The 17,844-nt window shown below is 39.8% G+C and overlaps 2 protein-coding genes and 1 long non-coding RNA gene across 18 annotated transcripts in view; 2 read left to right on the plus strand and 1 right to left on the minus strand.

Annotated features, from left to right (window-relative positions):
* Positions 1–593: 593 nt before the first annotated feature.
* LOC123510086 lies at positions 594–9,897 on the plus strand. Of its 2 annotated transcripts, none has more exons than XM_045264888.1 (3): positions 594–751; positions 1,531–6,155; positions 9,814–9,897. In XM_045264888.1, exon 2 carries the CDS (start codon positions 1,907–1,909, stop codon positions 4,778–4,780), a length of 2,874 nt encoding a protein of 957 aa, XP_045120823.1. In that variant the 5' UTR covers positions 594–751; positions 1,531–1,906; the 3' UTR covers positions 4,781–6,155; positions 9,814–9,897. The 2 variants fall into 2 exon arrangements, with proteins under 2 accessions (XP_045120823.1, XP_045120824.1); XM_045264889.1 differs by lacking the exon at positions 594–751 and adding an exon at positions 782–845.
* A 1,279-nt stretch (positions 9,898–11,176) lies between these two features.
* LOC123510093 lies at positions 11,177–14,163 on the plus strand. Its single transcript, XR_006676381.1, has 3 exons — positions 11,177–11,293; positions 13,092–13,203; positions 14,027–14,163. It is a non-coding gene; the product is annotated as an uncharacterized LOC123510093 (long non-coding RNA).
* Positions 12,815–17,844, minus strand: part of LOC123510084 (protein madd-4-like) — a 251,648-nt gene continuing 246,618 nt past the window's right edge. For 14 of the 15 annotated variants that reach the window (XM_045264876.1, XM_045264875.1, XM_045264877.1 and 11 more), the window contains 3 exons: positions 16,189–16,337; positions 15,886–16,036; positions 12,815–14,307 (listed from right to left, as the gene is read on the minus strand). In XM_045264876.1, coding sequence (XP_045120811.1) covers positions 14,180–14,307; positions 15,886–16,036; positions 16,189–16,337 — 428 coding nt within the window. In that variant the 3' untranslated portion in view covers positions 12,815–14,179. Of the gene's footprint in view, positions 14,308–15,826; positions 16,037–16,188; positions 16,338–17,844 lie in introns of all 15 variants that reach the window. The other variant, XR_006676379.1, reaches the window with a different exon arrangement.

Consider the following 17,844-nt stretch of genomic DNA (forward strand, 5'->3'; position numbering starts at 1 on the left):
TCCCTTAATCGTGTGATGTGCTGTAGCAACATTGCGGCCTTGTATGAATTCACGTCCACTATCTGACTGAATTGTTTAGGGTTTTGTAATCTTATCTTCCCTGCCTAATATTGCATCAGTTGCACGGATACGGCTAGGTGTTCCGTTTCGCCAGGTACTTGGATCTATAGTTAGTTGTTTAATCTTAAAAATAAAATAAAAAATTCCACCCCTGTGCCAAGACGACGTTGTCTCGTTAGTCACTTGCAGTCCCATTTCACGGGATTCCACAGAGCTGCTATCTCAACCCAAAGTTTTTTGTTTGTGAAGGTCACAAGCCTGACGGAGTGGCCAACATGTTGTACAGTGCTATGGTAGACGTACCAGTTCGGCAGTGTCTTCGCTGTTCAGTACTTGGAATACAAATATGCAAATCTCGATCAGGTCACCTTAAATTCCTCCACTTTAATTTCCATCCTGCTCTTCTGTCTCCTCAGCCCACCACGATCCTACTCTTTCTCTCCTCCATCTCCGCTCTGTTCCCCGCTGCCTGGCGTATAGTTGAGTAACAAACGTATGATTCACTGAGGAGTTACCGTGCACAACCCGAGTAAGCAGTCTGCTAGTACCCACCGACGTGGTAGTGTTCAGAAGTGAGTGTTGTGTAAAAGTGGCTATTGATAAGGTATCTGGTTAAGTTACTAGACAATATGAAATTGTGGTTAGAGTGGCGCTGTGCTCAGGAGATGGAGTGGCCAGAGGCTTCATAACAGTGAGTGGGATAGTGGTGGTGGTTGTTCATCCTCCCTTGGGTTATGTGGTGTAATCTTTGGGCGTGAAACAAGATGTAGCCACATGATATAAGGGTAGGAGGTTTTATACACTGGGGATGGATGTAAAGGTGACGTTTTGGGATGGTCTGACCACCTGAGTTCATGCATGGTTCACCGTGTTCATACATGGTTTACCTAATCAATAATTGTGTAATGAAGATCGGCTAATTAAGGACACAAAGCAATTTAGAAATGCTTAATTTTCAAGCTCTCAAATTTCAGAAAGAATGCCATAATGTAGTTTTAGATTTGCCTTGGTACATAAATTATATACTCACTGGTTTATTGGTATATTTTGACTTAATCATTTAAAATTATCCTCATTTAAAGTTATCCTTAATATTATGTTCTCGAGAAAGATCATTGATTTTTATGTCCTTTCATCAAAATACACATTCTCGTATAACAGGATAGCAATCACAGTGTATCCTGACACCATACTCCCCCAACACTTTTTTTTTTATGTAAGAGGGGAAAGCTGCCCAAAGGCAACAAAAATAATTTTAAAAAGACCCACTTAGTTGCCAGTTCCTCTGCAGGTTCGATAGAACCTCCTTCTTAATTAAATGAAGTCAAGTTGTAGGAAATTGGAAATACTAGAAAGGAGGGGCGTGAAACACTAATAGGAAGTGTGATATCTGTGAATAACATTGAATCAAATCCATAGTAATCTTATCCGTGGAAAGTTCTCTTTTATTAGCATGAGACTCAATTTCAGAACGAGAGTCGCAGCGCTGCAGCCTTACATTCATCGCCGCCCTTCATGCAACCTTCCCGGGAAGGCCGCCCTGATGTAACTGAACGCGATGCTTGCGGAATATCACTCCTCACTTCATTACCAACGCACCGCAACCTCGGATTGTTGATAGTGTGCGGTGTGTGCTCCTGTGTGTGTATTTGAGAGCAGTGGATGTGATGGTGGATAAGTGACAGAGTTATCAGTGGCGATGTGATGTCATAGTGGATAAAGTGACAATTATAGTAAGTGGCGATGTGATGCGATAGTGGATAAGTGACAGTTATCAGTGATGTGATGTGATAATTGTGCACGTGCAAGATGACGCCATAGTGGACCTGGTACACCTCGGGCCACTATGCAGTCTTTTCACTCTTCCATTACGGAAATGAAGTGCCTGAGGTACACGAAGCAGGATCTGTGCTTCGGCAAGTACTTCAAGGCTGTAAATAAAATCGGAACAAATGTACTGAAGTGTTCATTCAGACTCATCTATCAGAGTCTTGAGAGCAACAATGGCAACATGTCTATTCGGAATTATTGTCTATCTCGGCTAAACTGGTCCCACAGCACTTACAATAGGACTTTCACTACTGCTGAAAGACAAACACTGAATGCGTCACCGCTTAGTGACACCTTTATATGTGATATTTCGTTGTGGTTCAAGATATTCATTCATGTGCTTGGTACATATGTGGAACCCATCAAGAAGGACATTCGAAAGCTGAAGAATTTAAGGAATGCAGTGTGCCACGAGGACCTACAAATGGACGACCAAGAACTTCTGCAACAGCTGATGAAGCTCGGCGAACTGTGTCGCGAAATCCTGGAGGGCGCTCAGTCATTGGTTGAAGGTGAATCGAGAGCCTCTATGAATAACATGATTGCTGAAGTGGAAGTTATTCTGCGGGACCTTCCGTTGAAACTAGAGTCCGGAGATATAAACTCGTACCTTGAGGACTTGGACGATTACCGGCAAAAGAAGACTTCCAAGATGATCAGCGAGGGAAGGAAGGAGTTGATGGCTAATTATTTAAAGAGGAAGATTCTGAATCCATGTCCATGGCTCAATGATAGTTGCTTCTCTGACTTTACTGTAGAAAGCACCTTCACCTCACTTAAACTGCAGGAAAATGGCGCCGTGGTGCCCATGAATGACATTCTCAACATGTCTGAGCTGAAGCACCGATTTGTGCCGCGGCTGGTGATTGTGAGTGGAGTGATGGGGGCCGGGAAGACATCACTCTACCGCTACCTCCTCCACCAGTGGTGCAGCCACTCGTCCATGGTGGCAGGTCTCACTGCAGTGGACATTGTCATCGGCTTGGAGATGAGATGGGTTACTAGCGGGTCACTTGCACAATTCCTGAGAGAACAGCTACTGAAAGACACGTCCAGACTGTTCACTGAGAGTGACATCATCCCTGTGCTTCAGGAAATTAATGTTCTGTTCGTCATTGATGGCATGGACGAAGCCACAAGCCTTGGGCGTGCCGTGCTAAAGGAAGTTATTACGAAGTTTACCAACAGTACAATTATTGTCACAACAAGACCAGAATTTACCCTAGAACTAATGAAAATGGCTGAAGAACATGTCGTTCTTCACATAGAAGGCTTTACTTCAGAAAATCAAGAGAACTTTGTCAACAGAGTATTTGCCATCAAGTATCCTGATAAAAGGCGCTTCATAAAGGAGGCGAGGTCATTCTTGGCCTACAAGAACAATGTGTGTGCTTCTCTCAGCACACACCTGTCTCTGCCCCTCAATCTCGCCCTCTTGGTGGTGTTGTGGTGCGACGATTACCTCAAAGTTACTTTTGTCAACACCACCACGCGACTGTACTCTAAGATATACGAGATTTCACAGCAGAAGCTGACACAGCGGCTGGAGAGTGGTGGAGTTGGTCACAGCGCCACAGTCAGTTTGAAGGTCCGCCGCTGCCTCATAGAGCTTGGTCGTGTCGCCTGGACCATGATGCTTAGAGAGAGTCTTTGTCTTACTCAGGAGATAACTGTTAACCTCATGGAGTTCTGTGAGAGAGAAGGTCTTGATCCAATCCAAGTGCTTTCCACTTTTCTGAACTCTGAGACCAGAGAGACACTGACGACCTCAGTGTGCAACTTCTCCTTCCACCACAGCTCCAGCGAAGAGTTCTTAGCGGCCTTGTATGTCAGCGAGGAGGTAGCGAAGACAGGCTCTCTCTTTCCTTTATTAAAAGACATCAGTTCACCAAGGTTTCAAGATATAATCATGTACACCACAGGACTTTTGAAACTAAAAGGAGCTCTCACACCTTCAATGGTCACAGAGATCAAGAAAGTCTTGTATCGGTGTATCCAAGCACAGATCAGTGACCCACAAGTGTTACACCGACTGATACTGGAAGCCGAAGAGGACGCTGCTGTATGTAAGATGGTCAGTTTCATTGTCAGGGCAGAGGACTTATGGGTCATAAATTCCTGGGATCCTTTGGAGCTGATTGAAGCCAAGAGAAATCTGATGAAGAAAACCCGTACATCTCCCTCACAGGTGGACATTTACACGCAATATACTAAAAAGTTGGAGGAATGCAGCAATCTTGAAGATATAATAAAGTTGTTGGGAAAAATTAATGGAAATAAAGTGAGAGTCTTCGTTGACCACCAGTTCCACACCGTTGGGGAAAAGATTCAAGTTAACAACCTCGCAGTGCCACTCCTGACCAACAACACCCTACTGGAGTTTATGGGTCACGCGGATTCTGCCTTCTCATCTGAGCTGGTCCATGCCACGACACTTCAATCCCTCAGTGTCAGAATAACGTCCGTGGAGGCTCTGGTACACATGAGTCTCAGCATCAAGAAGCACAGGGTTCAGAAAGTTTTCTTCATGCCCTCCAGAAAGTGGTCCCTGAGGTATCTCGAGGTATTCCTAGATATAAGTCATACTGTGCCTCCGTCCGACCTGCCATCTCTGCAGTTCAGAAAGACTCTAGTAATCAAGCTTGCGGGAGTGACTGATGAAGAGGCCAAGTGGGCAGGGCAGGTGGTGAAAAGACTGAATGGACGCTATGCATGTGTAACGCTCCAGTCGTCCTATCTTTCTCACAAAGGCCTTAAACAATTCTTGAAGGCAATTGAGGGTGTGAACATCAAAGTGTTGCGTGTGATGTCATATGAGCGAAATTTGGAGGAAGGGATCTGTAATGGCTTCGGCAGGCGAGGCACGAAAGTGGAGATGGGAATTCTCTAGATTGTGCCACCACCATTGACACTTGCAGTGTGGAGGATGGGGGGATGAGGGAGTGAGTAAATGAATGTATAAATATATATTTTTTTTTACAATCTTGTATTTGTTGTGAGCATCCTGAATATAAATCTTAAATGTTTGATTGGGGAAGGGGGAGAGGGATCTTATTCTGAATATCTGTGGAAAATTAAGTACAGGAAACCGATTTTGACGGATTTCATACGAAAATACGTCATTCTTGTCCATCCGGTGTGGGAGTTTCCGAGGATGTAACGAAAGGCTAGTGATAAGTAACACAGAAACCTCATGTACTGTACCGCTCATGTTAGTAAGCTGTTTGTGAACTCTTAACAACACACATCATTCCTTTGCTTCGTTTTATCAATTTATTTATCTTTATGTAAGTGGGGACAACTGACCAAGGGCAAAAAAAAAAAAAAAAAAAAACGCCCACTTAGTTGCCAGTCCCCATAGATGTCCGATAGAGTTAGCCAAAAGTAAGGGAAAAAATGTCTTGAGATCCTCTTACTTTCATTATCTATGTTACTGCCAGTCTCAGAACAATTGCCTAAGATGCTGCAGCTTTAAGTGATGGCTTTTTTTTTATTTTCTTCATTCATAATCACTCTTGTCGTTGTTATAGTCATCAATAAAAGGAGATGATCTAAAGCAGAAGAACGATGTATTACACAAGTATGTATGTAAAGTAATTACACGTATTAATACAAGATAGCTGATTACTATTCTCTCTCTCTCTCTCTCTTCAGTGCCTCCGTAATGATTTCGGCTCTCCTAAGTAAGCTGACGTCTGGAAAATTCATAGGGAAAATTAGTAGATTTCAGGAAGAATATTAATTTCTAACAATAATGTTTAGTTTGAATTTAGGCGGCACCGCAGGTCGTGAGGTGGATGACTGGGATTGGCTAGCTACGGTACATGCACACATTGATAGTCTTATTTTCGGGACTATAAAGAAAATAACCTGTAATAGCATAAAATAAAAATTCAGTCAAGATAAATGATAGATGATAATGATAATGATAACTTGAGTGGTTTAAGCCAACACGGTAGATTCTTTTTACACGCTGAGAGTATAATTCCGAATCTGAATCGAACATGAACACTCGAACACACCGAAGCGAAGCAAAGAAATAACAGCACATGGCTGAATAACCTGCTTGTACTGCAGGAGACGCAGATTTGGCCATTAACTAAGTGCTGGGTGGCCATTTCCTCTCAGAATTGAAGAAATCTATGGAAAGTTTAAATAGTGTAAATAGTGGAGTTAACTATTCCCTTGACGTGGTGACCGTGCTGTTTGTTTCATGATTCTGTCAGCAGGTCCGAGGTCTGAGGTTCCAGCCAGCGCCATGAGAGGTGAGTTTGTGACGCTTGTAGCTGTTTATTGAGTGGCATTGAAATGTTATCGTTTTGCTGAATTTGCAGTCTTTCACCATACTCTCACTTCAGGATATATATTTTTTTTCTAGTTGGTTTCGACCTGCCATGAATGGATTTGTACTTCGTTTCCGTCTCAATTTTTTTTTTTTTTATTCACTTCCCCCGCTTCCTCCAAAAAAAAAAAAAAAAAATGGTCTCAGATCAGTACTTTTTATTCCCCTTTCCCTTCTCCCACAAAAACACGGTCTTTCCCCTCGAAAATTAATGCATTGCAATGAAAATGAAAAAGAAAATATATAACAGACCAAAATGTTGAAGAAACTATAACTCGTTATCACAAAGTACCACCAAAGTGTTGGTCCCTAATATTGACTTGCTACTGTGGAGAGTACTCACCGCCACCGTTGCTCCACCATGCCCACGTCAATTGAAACCTGTATATTTAACCAAAACTAATCTAACCCAAACTTAGGCCTTACCTTATCTTACCCTACCTAACCTAACTTTACCTTGCCTTGCCTTGCCTTGCCTTGCCTTGCCTGCCTTATCTTATCTAACCTTATCTTATCTAACCTTACCTTATCAAATCATACCTTATCCTATCTTATCTTACATCATCTCATCGTATTTAATTTTACCTTACCTTACTTTACTGTACCTTACCTCACCTCACCTCATCTCACCTTATTTAACCTTACCTTACCTAACTGTACTGTACCTCACCTTACCTTGTTTAACCTAATCTAACATAACCTAAGCTTACCATCCCTTACTGTACCTTACCTTACCTTACTTTACCTTACCTTACCTTATAGTACCTTACTTTACGCAACTTAACCCAGCTAACATAACCTAGTTGAGGCCACACGCACTGCCGATACATCTTCCTCAGAACAAATTAACTCAATTAAACTGATTCAACTAAAGTAAGCTAGCCTAATCTGACTGGCAATGTTAAGAAATTATTATGAAGTCGTTATCTTATTTCTCTTCTGTGAAATTTGGCGATACAATGGAAGTAATCGAGTTGACACCCTGCCTGTTCAGACATCTTCCATAGACTGGTTCAAATCCAGTCGATTCTCTCCACAAACTGCTCTGATTGGCTAGATTTATTATGTATCATTTTTATTGGTCAGTGGCTGTATGCTCAAACAAAGGAACCAATCACCATGATTAATTTCACAGATAGATAGATAGATAGATAGATATTTATTGACCACAAATGCACATATAACAAACAATATACCTTGAAACATAAAAATATAATTTGCAGTCCATAACACTTAAAAGCAGTTTAAAATTTTATGGTGTGTAGTTAAACCTTTACCATTGGATTTATTTATTTACAAATAACATATATATCTACCTCTTCCGTCACTCCTTAGAAGTAATACAAAGTCTGTTACTCCCAAGTAGGCACATAAAATCAACTATTGTAATTGTATAAAAGGTAGCACCGTTCTTATTAATCTATAAAACTTTATGATTATATACCCAATTATTTGGTATACTGTTAATTGACTAAGAATATGTTAACAGGATTTCATAAGAAATCTTTGCCACTTCGTTAACATTCATTAGCATCAGTTGTTGCCACGAGTCAAAGCGAAACAAGTCACGTATTGGTTGGGTATGAGGACATGATTCTACCACGTGCAGCTCCGTTTGTACAGCACCGCACATGCATACTCTCTACAGTGATGCGCAAATAACATGACAATATCCACACATGAACAAACACATTAGATGGTGCTCCTCAGTGAACATCAGTCCGTTACACTCAGTGCATCACATGTGTGGGTGTCACAGCGCATTAGCTCATTCGCCCTCAAAAATAGTAAATCTTTAAAGTTGTCAACGTTAAAAAATTAGCGATGGGTTTGTACGCATGGGTTGAGATTACTCAGAATGAGAAGCTCTATATGATAGGGAGGGCAAGAAAATCCATGCTGAATATGATGAAAGACTAAAAATACCATAATTTTAATCTTCTCCTCCCTTTATTTATTGGATTTGTGATACATTAAGTTATAGAAGAGGCTATAACTTAATCTTTCCCTCCCTGTGATTCATAGGATCTGTGATAAATGATAAATTGTTTACATAATCTAGTGCTTTATTTGTACAATGCACTTACAGTGATATATGTACAGTTTATCTGCTACACATCCAAGTAAATAAAAAATAAATAGGTAGCTAATAAAATTCATAAATGCATAAGATTAATGAAATATGAAAACATCAAAAGTACTAGTAGATACAATAGAGGAAAAGATACAAAAGTAAAAATTTTAGGAATGGGCTGACTCACAGATCATCTCTTGAATTTCACCATTATGATACACATATTTTTTTGTTTTCATATATTCATCAGCAAGTATGCACACATGTTACTTGAATAGGATGTGATGTATTACTGAATCCAATTAACATTCTGTGTGAAGTTTGTTTAAAAGTATTGCTATTCTATTTTTTTCCATATGTACAAGGAATGTTTCTTTGGGCAAACCATGACTTATTGACTGGATTTCTGAACTCTATTTACTTGGAGGCCTGGGAGACAAACATTGCTACTTTCAACAATTAAATAAGTATATGTACAAGTTTCCAGTTCATTAACAGACTAAAGAAATTTGTCATGTGTGCATATTGCTGATTCATTGAGGTATCAGAACTTAGCTTATGGTTCAGAGTATCTATTTGTGCAAGATTCGGCTGACTTGTGATGAGTAAGTTTGCTGTACAAGATCACTGAATGCATTTCTCATGTTTGTTTTCCTTTTTGTTCAACCAATTAGTTTCTTTACAACAGTGGAATGATTTGAAACTGAATTGGATTTCAAATGATTTATGTTACACTTTGAACCTTATCCACATTATAGTGCATTTGTGTTGAGTATTCAAATGTAGGTTGATAATATTAAAAGCAGTTTCATAACCACACAAAAAAAGGCTAATAGGGAATATTTAGTCAGCCAAGGAAGGATAGTCAACATTCTGCACATTCCCAACCTTCCTTCAATTCTTAACCCTCTGGCTGCTACTGGTTTCTCTCAAGCTTATTAAATTGGTGTGGTACAAATTACTCTATCAAACAATGCCACTGACAGCTAAGGGTGATCAAGTACAAGTAATTCCAAGATTTTAGAGTCCATCCCAAACATCGTGTAGGGTCACTCAGTAGCAGGTGTCATGGCCTTAACAGTCAAAGGGTTAGGAACTCCTTGATCCATAGGTGAGATTCTTAGGGAAGGAAAATTTGCAGACTTATTTCTATTATGCTCTATCAGATATATTGATGGGAGGCCTTGTTGCAGTATAAATATTTCTTTTCCTAGCCTAAAGGAATGCACACCTTCATTGGCATTCATGGTAAAAAATAATTGCTACACCTTATAAGATAGTCCTCATCTCTTCTATCTGTCTAATACTGTCAGTCATTACATAAAAAATGGAACAAAAAATCCTCAAGCCTCAATCGATAATATGTAACATAGGCTCATATTAGTTAAAAGTTTGTACTCAAAAGTCTCAATGGGCAAATAAATTATTCTGCATATTCAAAATAAATTATGTATGTTAGTACGTGTTACATGCATATACGTATATATATTGTGTGTATTTCCCTCAGGACATCTTCACACGGTCTACAGATGCCGTACTGAGAACACAAGGCATATTATGACATGGCTGTACATGTGAAAAGGAGGAAGGGGAAAAAAAAAACAGCATAATGATTGAACCTTCATCACTGAATCAACATTTACAGTCAAGTGATGGTGCTGCTTAAGTGACAGCTGGTAATTGTAATGAGTAGGTGGCTGAAATTTACCGTATCCATTTATATGTGTACAGGTTTTGATGGTTGTACAGTCAGGATTGCAAGTTGTGTACCTGCACTCACTTCTATATTTAGTGCTTGACCTTCAGTGTGAAATCCTCTGATAGATTCTGAACTGATCCATGGACTTGAAATTGAGGAAAAACACTAATCACAATGGAAATGAGTGTTCTATGTCACGGAACTGTTGATCCTGACTGTAGTACCTTTGTTCTTAGTATTTTCCTTGCATGACTGTATCTGCTGCTCATGTTAAAGGCAATAAACTCTTATTTAGAACCACAAAAATCTAACCACTTGACAATATGTTCTCTAATGTAAATGCTCTATAATGACAGCTGGATATTTCTATACATACTGTTAAGGCAGAATAATGTTCAAAACTGTCAACACACAGTAAAAGAGATTCAAGACCACTCATTACCTTGCATGCCTTCATACGCTGAAATGTGCAGCAAAAAGGTAACATTACTAGTTCTCCAGTTTATTAGGGGAAGTAAGGATGTCAAACCCGAACTTCAGTAGCTACTGTGTAAACAATACCATTGCCTTGGTTTATCATCACTGCTAATACACTTGTTTGGCTTGTACATGTGGGAATGAACCAGGCTCTCAGAAACACCTTGGTTCAGTCTCATCATGTAGTAGCCAGTCATATCAAAAGAGAAAGAAAATATATAGCATCTGCATACTAATTTTAGGATACAATAAGTTACACATACGTATGTATATTTTCTCATTGCCTCTATTTCTTAATTGGGAGATACTGGCAAAGAATGAGCTGGAGAAACAAACACACATGTGCAGACACACACCTTACACCCACACCCACACCCACACCCACACCCGCACCCACACCCACACACACACACCCACACTGGCAGTTATGGGCAAAATCAGCTAAAGCTATTTTATGACTGCAGAGGCTGATGCTACTCATGACTCTACTGCTGTCCCATGTTCCAAGGAGCAAAGAGCAGATGTTGAGGTTTCAGTGAAAATAAACAACTGTTGGAGGTATTCCAGATAGCCTCCACAGGCCATGGTAAGTCTTAAGCTGCTTTTTTGCATCTGTTACCAAATTGAGATACATAAGCTCAAGCATTGCAAGAAACATTGATCAAAATATTGTGTATTCATGCGCATAAAGAGAATATGACAACCTATTTCAGCCTAGATAGTGACTTCGTGTTGGGGTGACACTCCCATGCAGGGTGACAGATGTGTTCTCATGGCCCACCTTCGCTAGGAACAGCACCACACGTACAAGGTAAGTGAGGTCAAATTTCACTTTACTCTCTATCGGACAAATTTTGCAATCTATTAATTTAGTTTTGATGTTGTATAGTTTGTATTGCCAGACCCATGGTGCAGCACCTAACTGATGCGATCCTCCCCTTTGTGATAGTTGTGTGATAATTGTTACTGTTATTCATTCAGTTTGTTCTCTGAGTAAACAATCATCTTACATTTTATTACTAAGCAATTCACTTATTTTAGTGAGCTGTGAAATTGACAGGAGCTGTGAAATTGACAGGATGTTGAAGAAAAATCATTGTATTCCTAAGTATTTAAATTGACAGAAGATTGGTTTGGTTTACTGCTCCAGCTTGTAATTTTTATTGTGCACTTTTGAGTTGTGATGCGTTCCGTGGTGGGTGCTGTAGCAGAGTCTGGTGTCACCCAATTACTGAATGTGAGGTAGTAGGACTACATCTTGGTCTTGTGGTAAGAAGTGGAGTTGTGCTTGTCACTGAGGTTTTTCTCCAAATATATTTTAAGATTTTATTTAGAATATGCCCTCAAGTGCAGCAATTTGGTATTTCTTGGTTTTTGTTCATCATCCATACAGAATTTGTAAAAAATGGTCATATTCTTGGAGTAAATGCTTGATGATGATGCTTGGAAATTACTTACAAGCAACTCAGAAGAGAAATTAAAGTATTGAAGATTCAAGTCAGACTGGTGCTTACTGAAGTTTAATTTATTTTACTGTTGATGGAATCTCTTGGTGAGTTCCCATCAGGTTGAGAACCAGTACATTGGTGGTTACAGTAGTCAAGTGAACTCCGAGGAGTTCCATGTGTCACTTATCACCACAAGACCAAGTTCCTTGTATGATGCAGATTGGGTGGTGAACCAGCATTGCAGAAAATGCAAAGGAAACCATATGGTACAACAACCCATTAACTGTTTGCTGCTGCTGCCATCTTATTCTAATTTATATATACTATATATATATATATATATATATATATATATATATATATATATATATATATATATATATATATATATATATATATATATATATATATATGACATATGTTACAATGTGTTACATAAAGATATACCTACTGTACATGTATGATTAGTGTTATTGCTCTACAACACAAGGGGACTCATAAAACACTGATCTAGACTGTATTACCTAGTGTTACTGAAGCACGCTGCTATTGCCACCTTCTGGCAGCTTTGTCATTATATTTCTCTAGCTAATTTGTGCTCCGGCTAGGCAGAGAACTGCATCCCCAGTCCCCTTAGCCTCAGATCTCCTGAAGCACTCACTTTTGCTCTTTCTCTCACACTCTCATTCACTCTTACTCTCCCATCAGACTAGTGCAGGGCCACTCACCTGCTAAATGACTGCTATTATGTACTTTTTTGGGGGATGGGTGGGGGGTATTTTATAACAGTAGTCATGCAACAGGGGGATGCCTTAAGTCCTTCAGAAATATAAAGATATATTTGTGTCCTTAAAATTGTCTTTTTGGAAAACTCCAGAAATGAGTACAATGTTAAACTTTTATTTAAGTGCACTTGACCTATCCTCGCAGAAGTCACATTTTTCAAGAACCACCATCAAATACAATCTCCTGAAATGTGTATCTCGGCCAGTAGTACTTTATTTAATGCACCAAATTTGGTTCTAACACTTGGACCCACAATTTATTTGATGGAAAACAAGAATACAATTTTGTCATTAGAGATTATTGAAAAGGACAAAAATATCACATGCTTTAATATATAGTATTTTGTTTTAATTTGTCTTTTTCCATTTCTTTCAGCTGAGATCCATGAAGTGTTATTTTGGTCACAAATCCAGCTCAGTCCACTCTGCCACCTGCAAGTCAACCTTGGCAGGCAGGTGTGACAAGAACACTGGGCTTCCTGCACAAGGTACTACTGCATGTCTTGTTGTCTTAGTAAGCCAGTCATTAAAACAAAATTTAGCTTTTACATCAAATAATGAAATAGTACTTTTATGTACTTCAAGAGAATGTTGATTATTTTTACATCAAATAATGAAATAGTACTTCTCTGTACTTCAAGATAATGATTATTAATGTCTATAGCATTCAGATTTTTTAGTATTATGCAAAATGTAATTGTCAAGTCCTTATTTTCCTTTTTAAGGTTTTAAATATAAAATTTAAAAAATATATTAAACTAGTATTAAACCTAGGTCATGTACACAACAACCCTATATAGCTACTGGACAGAGATGATTGCCTCCTGTTGTTGCTTCCTTATTTCTACCAATTGATGTACGTATTTAAATTATATTTACACAGTGCACTTCCACATCATAAAAGGTACTTCAAAAGAAACGCCCACCAAATCCTCTCCTCCTATAATGTACCATTCACTTATCTATAAATGCTGCTTTCTCTTTGTCAAGCCATGGTCAACTTGCATCTACTATTTATGGTGACACATGGAGGCATAATGAGTCTTATAGCACCTCACTGTTCAGAATCATTAGCCAGCGTTAACATTAAAGCTAAGTCAAATAACTTCTGTAATCCAGTACACTATAATAAAGAATTAACATCATTAAAGCTAAGGTCACATTAATCACTGTTCCATCATCCTTTGTAAAGGAATTAACATCATTAAAGCTAAATGATAGCCATTCAACACTGCCTTTTTTTTTTTTTGTTTGTTTTTCTCATGATACCATTTCTGGCTTGAAACTCACTCAACATTCGCTTATCCCCAGAGTAAAGTGGATGAATTGGCCCCGTTCTGGCGTTGGCCGTGGGGCGCAGGGCTGGGGCGTGGTGCTTGGGGTGCCCTGGCTGGTGGGTACTGCAGAGGTAGGGGTTGCCTTGCCAGTACTGCCACTCAGGGACGGAGAAGCAGAAGGAGTGTGCTAGGGAGGACAGGACCGACAACACTGCCGTTGGTAACTCTGGATGCGACACATGTTCATCCTCTTCACAATGTTGCAGTATTTGCTTCGATCGCGACAACCCTTCACTTCCTGGCTGTCGTCTTCACCTGTGTAGGAAGACAGACAACTCATATCTCAGATAAAGCAATTTTAAAACCACTGTTTAAATGATTTTAGGTCACTTAAACTTTCTTGCGGTGTAATGTCTTTATCCAGCCTAATCATTATTGCTCCTCTTCAAGTCTTGCTTCACAGAGCATCCATAGATATTTACTTACCACAGTCACACACCATACACTTGAACCCCTAATGTGTCCAACCACTTGACTATATATAATCACCTCTAGATATACCAAGATGGAATATAAATACAGTAGGACGTTAAATTATAGATTCATAGTCACTAATATTATCTTAAATCTATCATTAAGCAGGCACAAGGGAACAAAACACAATCAGCTCTGTCAGTATACATTTCTTGTAATGTTATAGACATGTGAAAGAAGTGTGAGCTGCTGATTGCATTGAGTGAGCGGGTCATCCAGGCAAGCACATGCTACCACCATGGAGCGGGCATGGTTACTAGTCTAGCTATTGGCTATTGGATAAAGCCAAGGACTGTGTTGTAAAAAGTTCACCCTTTCTCTTTAGTGTACACTTTCTCTCTTTTCTAAGCACTTATCTAAACTTGTTTGAATATCAGTTCAAGCAAAACTACAGCATTTCTCTATCATTCTATGATATCACTATGTCTATGATGGTGCATATAATATATATGTATTGACATATGTACAAGATATGAAAGTTATGTCAATTAGGTGCATTGTTGGGTGCTGCAAAGATCATTGAACCTTTCTTATAGCTTGTAAAGCATTGTGAACAAAGCTCAAAAACTTTAAAAATGTGAATGCTGCTTTTATTTAATTTTTTATGCTTCTTTTGAATTTCAGTCCCTTAAAAAAAACTTCCCATATTCAAGGGTTACGTTAACCTTTTTGTTACAGCATTTTGTACTGCTTTATAATAATATCTCTCCTTCCAGAAATCAAGATTGAGCTGTCATCGTAGTTTTGGATCACGATTGAAAGATTCTTACCAAGGCAATTGAGTTGCACCTTTCTATTAATTAGATAAAAAAAAAAATATATAAAAGGAAGCCTCATCCAGGAAGGAGATAGTAATTAGTTAGCTTAATTTTCCACCAGGATATATGTTGTGTCCTTTTCAAAGTGAGATTATAATAACAGGGAGAGGGTATTGTGTTGTATTTAGTCCCTTGTTGTAAGTTTATCAGTGCCTTGGTGGTTAGTGTTGCTTAATGTTAGTAAGGCTTAATGTTATGTGATTTGAGGTCATGTTTCAAATCATTACATTAAGCCACCAATGTTATTTTTTTCACCCTTAGTAATTATTTTAGTAATTGTGGAGATATGTACAGATGAGTTAATAATTCAAAGCTGTTCCTCTCATATCCCTAATTTCCAGGTTGTATGTATTAGTGGTTAGATAATTTTGGGACTGTTATCTTGGAATTTTGAAGCAGTTTAGTTTTCCGTTAGAAAGTCGCAAACGGCTGTGAATGTGGCGTGAACTGAACCATGCACATCTCCGGCAGCACCACTCTACCTGGCGACCTCTCTTGGCCCGAGTTCCTGACTTGGTGACCAGCACTTCACATTACATACTGAGGTCTGGGCAGGGGTCACCATTGCACCAGCGGACCACCTCAGGACGTGGTAGTTCTCTACAGGCATTCCCAGCAGCTTTCTTGGTCCCATTCCACACACACTGGAGAAGACGTGTGCGATATCCCTGCCCTCCACACGGGGCGGTGCACTGCAACAAGTACACTGTCAGTGTGTTGATTGTTCAGGCTAACATTCTGCTCATTGAATTTTAATGTCATACACTTAATTACCCCATTTTACCATTAATAATTGAGTGTTTAATAACCACCGTCAAAGCAAGTACAGTTAGTGCATGCTCACCTCTGACCAGTCACCAACACGCCACACTCCTGAACACTGGTAGTTGTAGCACTCCTGTCGGTGCCGAGGCCGCGTCCGGTTGTCACACTGCAGGTTGCTAACAATGGTACCATTGTGAAGCTTACACACCACCTCCCGCCGCTGGTAGGCTGAGGGGAAGTAGGTAAATAATGATAGCATGATGTGGTGTACTTCACCTGTTCACCCAATCATTTTGTTAGCTAACCAACATTTCATGCACATTTTTCACTCTAACCTTCCCTCCCCATTGCTGACAGGGGAGGAGGGCTACATGGAGCTGCGGCCTGATGCCTTGTGGGCCACCTCAGTATCCACAAATCTTCCTCTTCCTCAGTGCTTTCAGTGCTCCCACACCCTCCCATCCTACATTAGTCTCATCTTCAAACTTCTTCCTTACCCTCCCCACTCCTTTCTCTCTCAATCTCCTCTGCCTCCTCTCCTCCCTCTAAGAAGCCTGCCCTGCCATTCTCTCCTTAACCACTTCATCTCCTGAAACCCTTGCTTGACCTGATATCTGCCTACATCTCCCAGACAGCCTCCCAACCCACCCCCACTACTCACCTAGCACCTCTACCCCCAAATCTTTCCACACTTCTGCCAAAATTCATCCCATATCTATCAACTCTAGTCCCCTTCTCCTTCACCTCTCTTCTCTCATGCTCATTGCGTTGTTCGTCTATGTTGCTTTCCCCCTCTGCTCCTCGCCCTTATCCTTCCAGTGCTAAATCCCTACTTCTTCCGTGCTATTTATTCTTGGGCTGCTCTCCTTTATTAACTCTCAACCAACACCACCAATTGTGAGCTGTACATACAGTGACAGCTGTAGTCAGGTGGAGTTATTGGCAAGGTCACACTCCCCCCCCATACCACATCTAGGATGGTGGAAGACTTTTATACAGAAAACACGTCTTGATTTTTACCTCAACACTTATGTGGAACAAAATTAGAATGATTTCAGAAATAATTACACCAACTTGTATATAAAAAGAGGGGAAAGAAACCCCAAGTCCACTTCATCTTCTTACCCCTTATGTCTGTCTTTCTCTCCCTCTTGTTTCTATATAAAGTGGTATAGAGTAATACTCCTTAATGCTTAATGAACGTTGGTTTAACGTACTAATAAAGTTAGACCAAAAAGTCCACATAACGTACAACCACATCTGTTTTAGCGAATTTTCTGGGTTGAATTTGCCAGGTGAGGGACTGAACGTGGCAGCTTCGCTGTGATTGGCTGGCTCCTCGCCTCTGTCTCTAGCGCTCCTGGAGCTTGATCCAAGACTCTTTAACAACATCAGAGCAACCTCCTGCCGCGAAACCTAAATTTAACATCGTGGTGAAAGACAACACGCAGGCTAAAAGGATCACAAGAAGAAGAAGAAGAAGTGGCCGAGTCACCGTGAGTCTCCACTTCTACTGTGGCCGATCTCATCTCTGCTTTATTTTTTGGTATTCCATGTAAGATTTCACTTTATACATTACAAAACAATCCTTTCTTGGGGGCAAGGTTTGTAAAAAGCTAATAGAAAATTTTTTTTTTTTTTTTAACCCATGTGGTATGTTGGGACTAGCCCAGAACGCATCCTCCCTATTTCCATTATTTCCTATGGGAAAATTACATCCGCTTAACGAATTTCT

Source organism: Portunus trituberculatus, chromosome 28, assembly GCF_017591435.1.
Source record: "Portunus trituberculatus isolate SZX2019 chromosome 28, ASM1759143v1, whole genome shotgun sequence".
Lineage (NCBI taxonomy): Eukaryota > Metazoa > Arthropoda > Malacostraca > Decapoda > Portunidae > Portunus > Portunus trituberculatus.

Bases quoted from the DNA above. Each gene is read 5' to 3' on its own strand.
- LOC123510086 (XM_045264888.1), top strand. From the start codon at position 1,907: ATGCAGTCTTTTCACTCTTCCATTACGGAAATGAAGTGCCTGAGGTAC.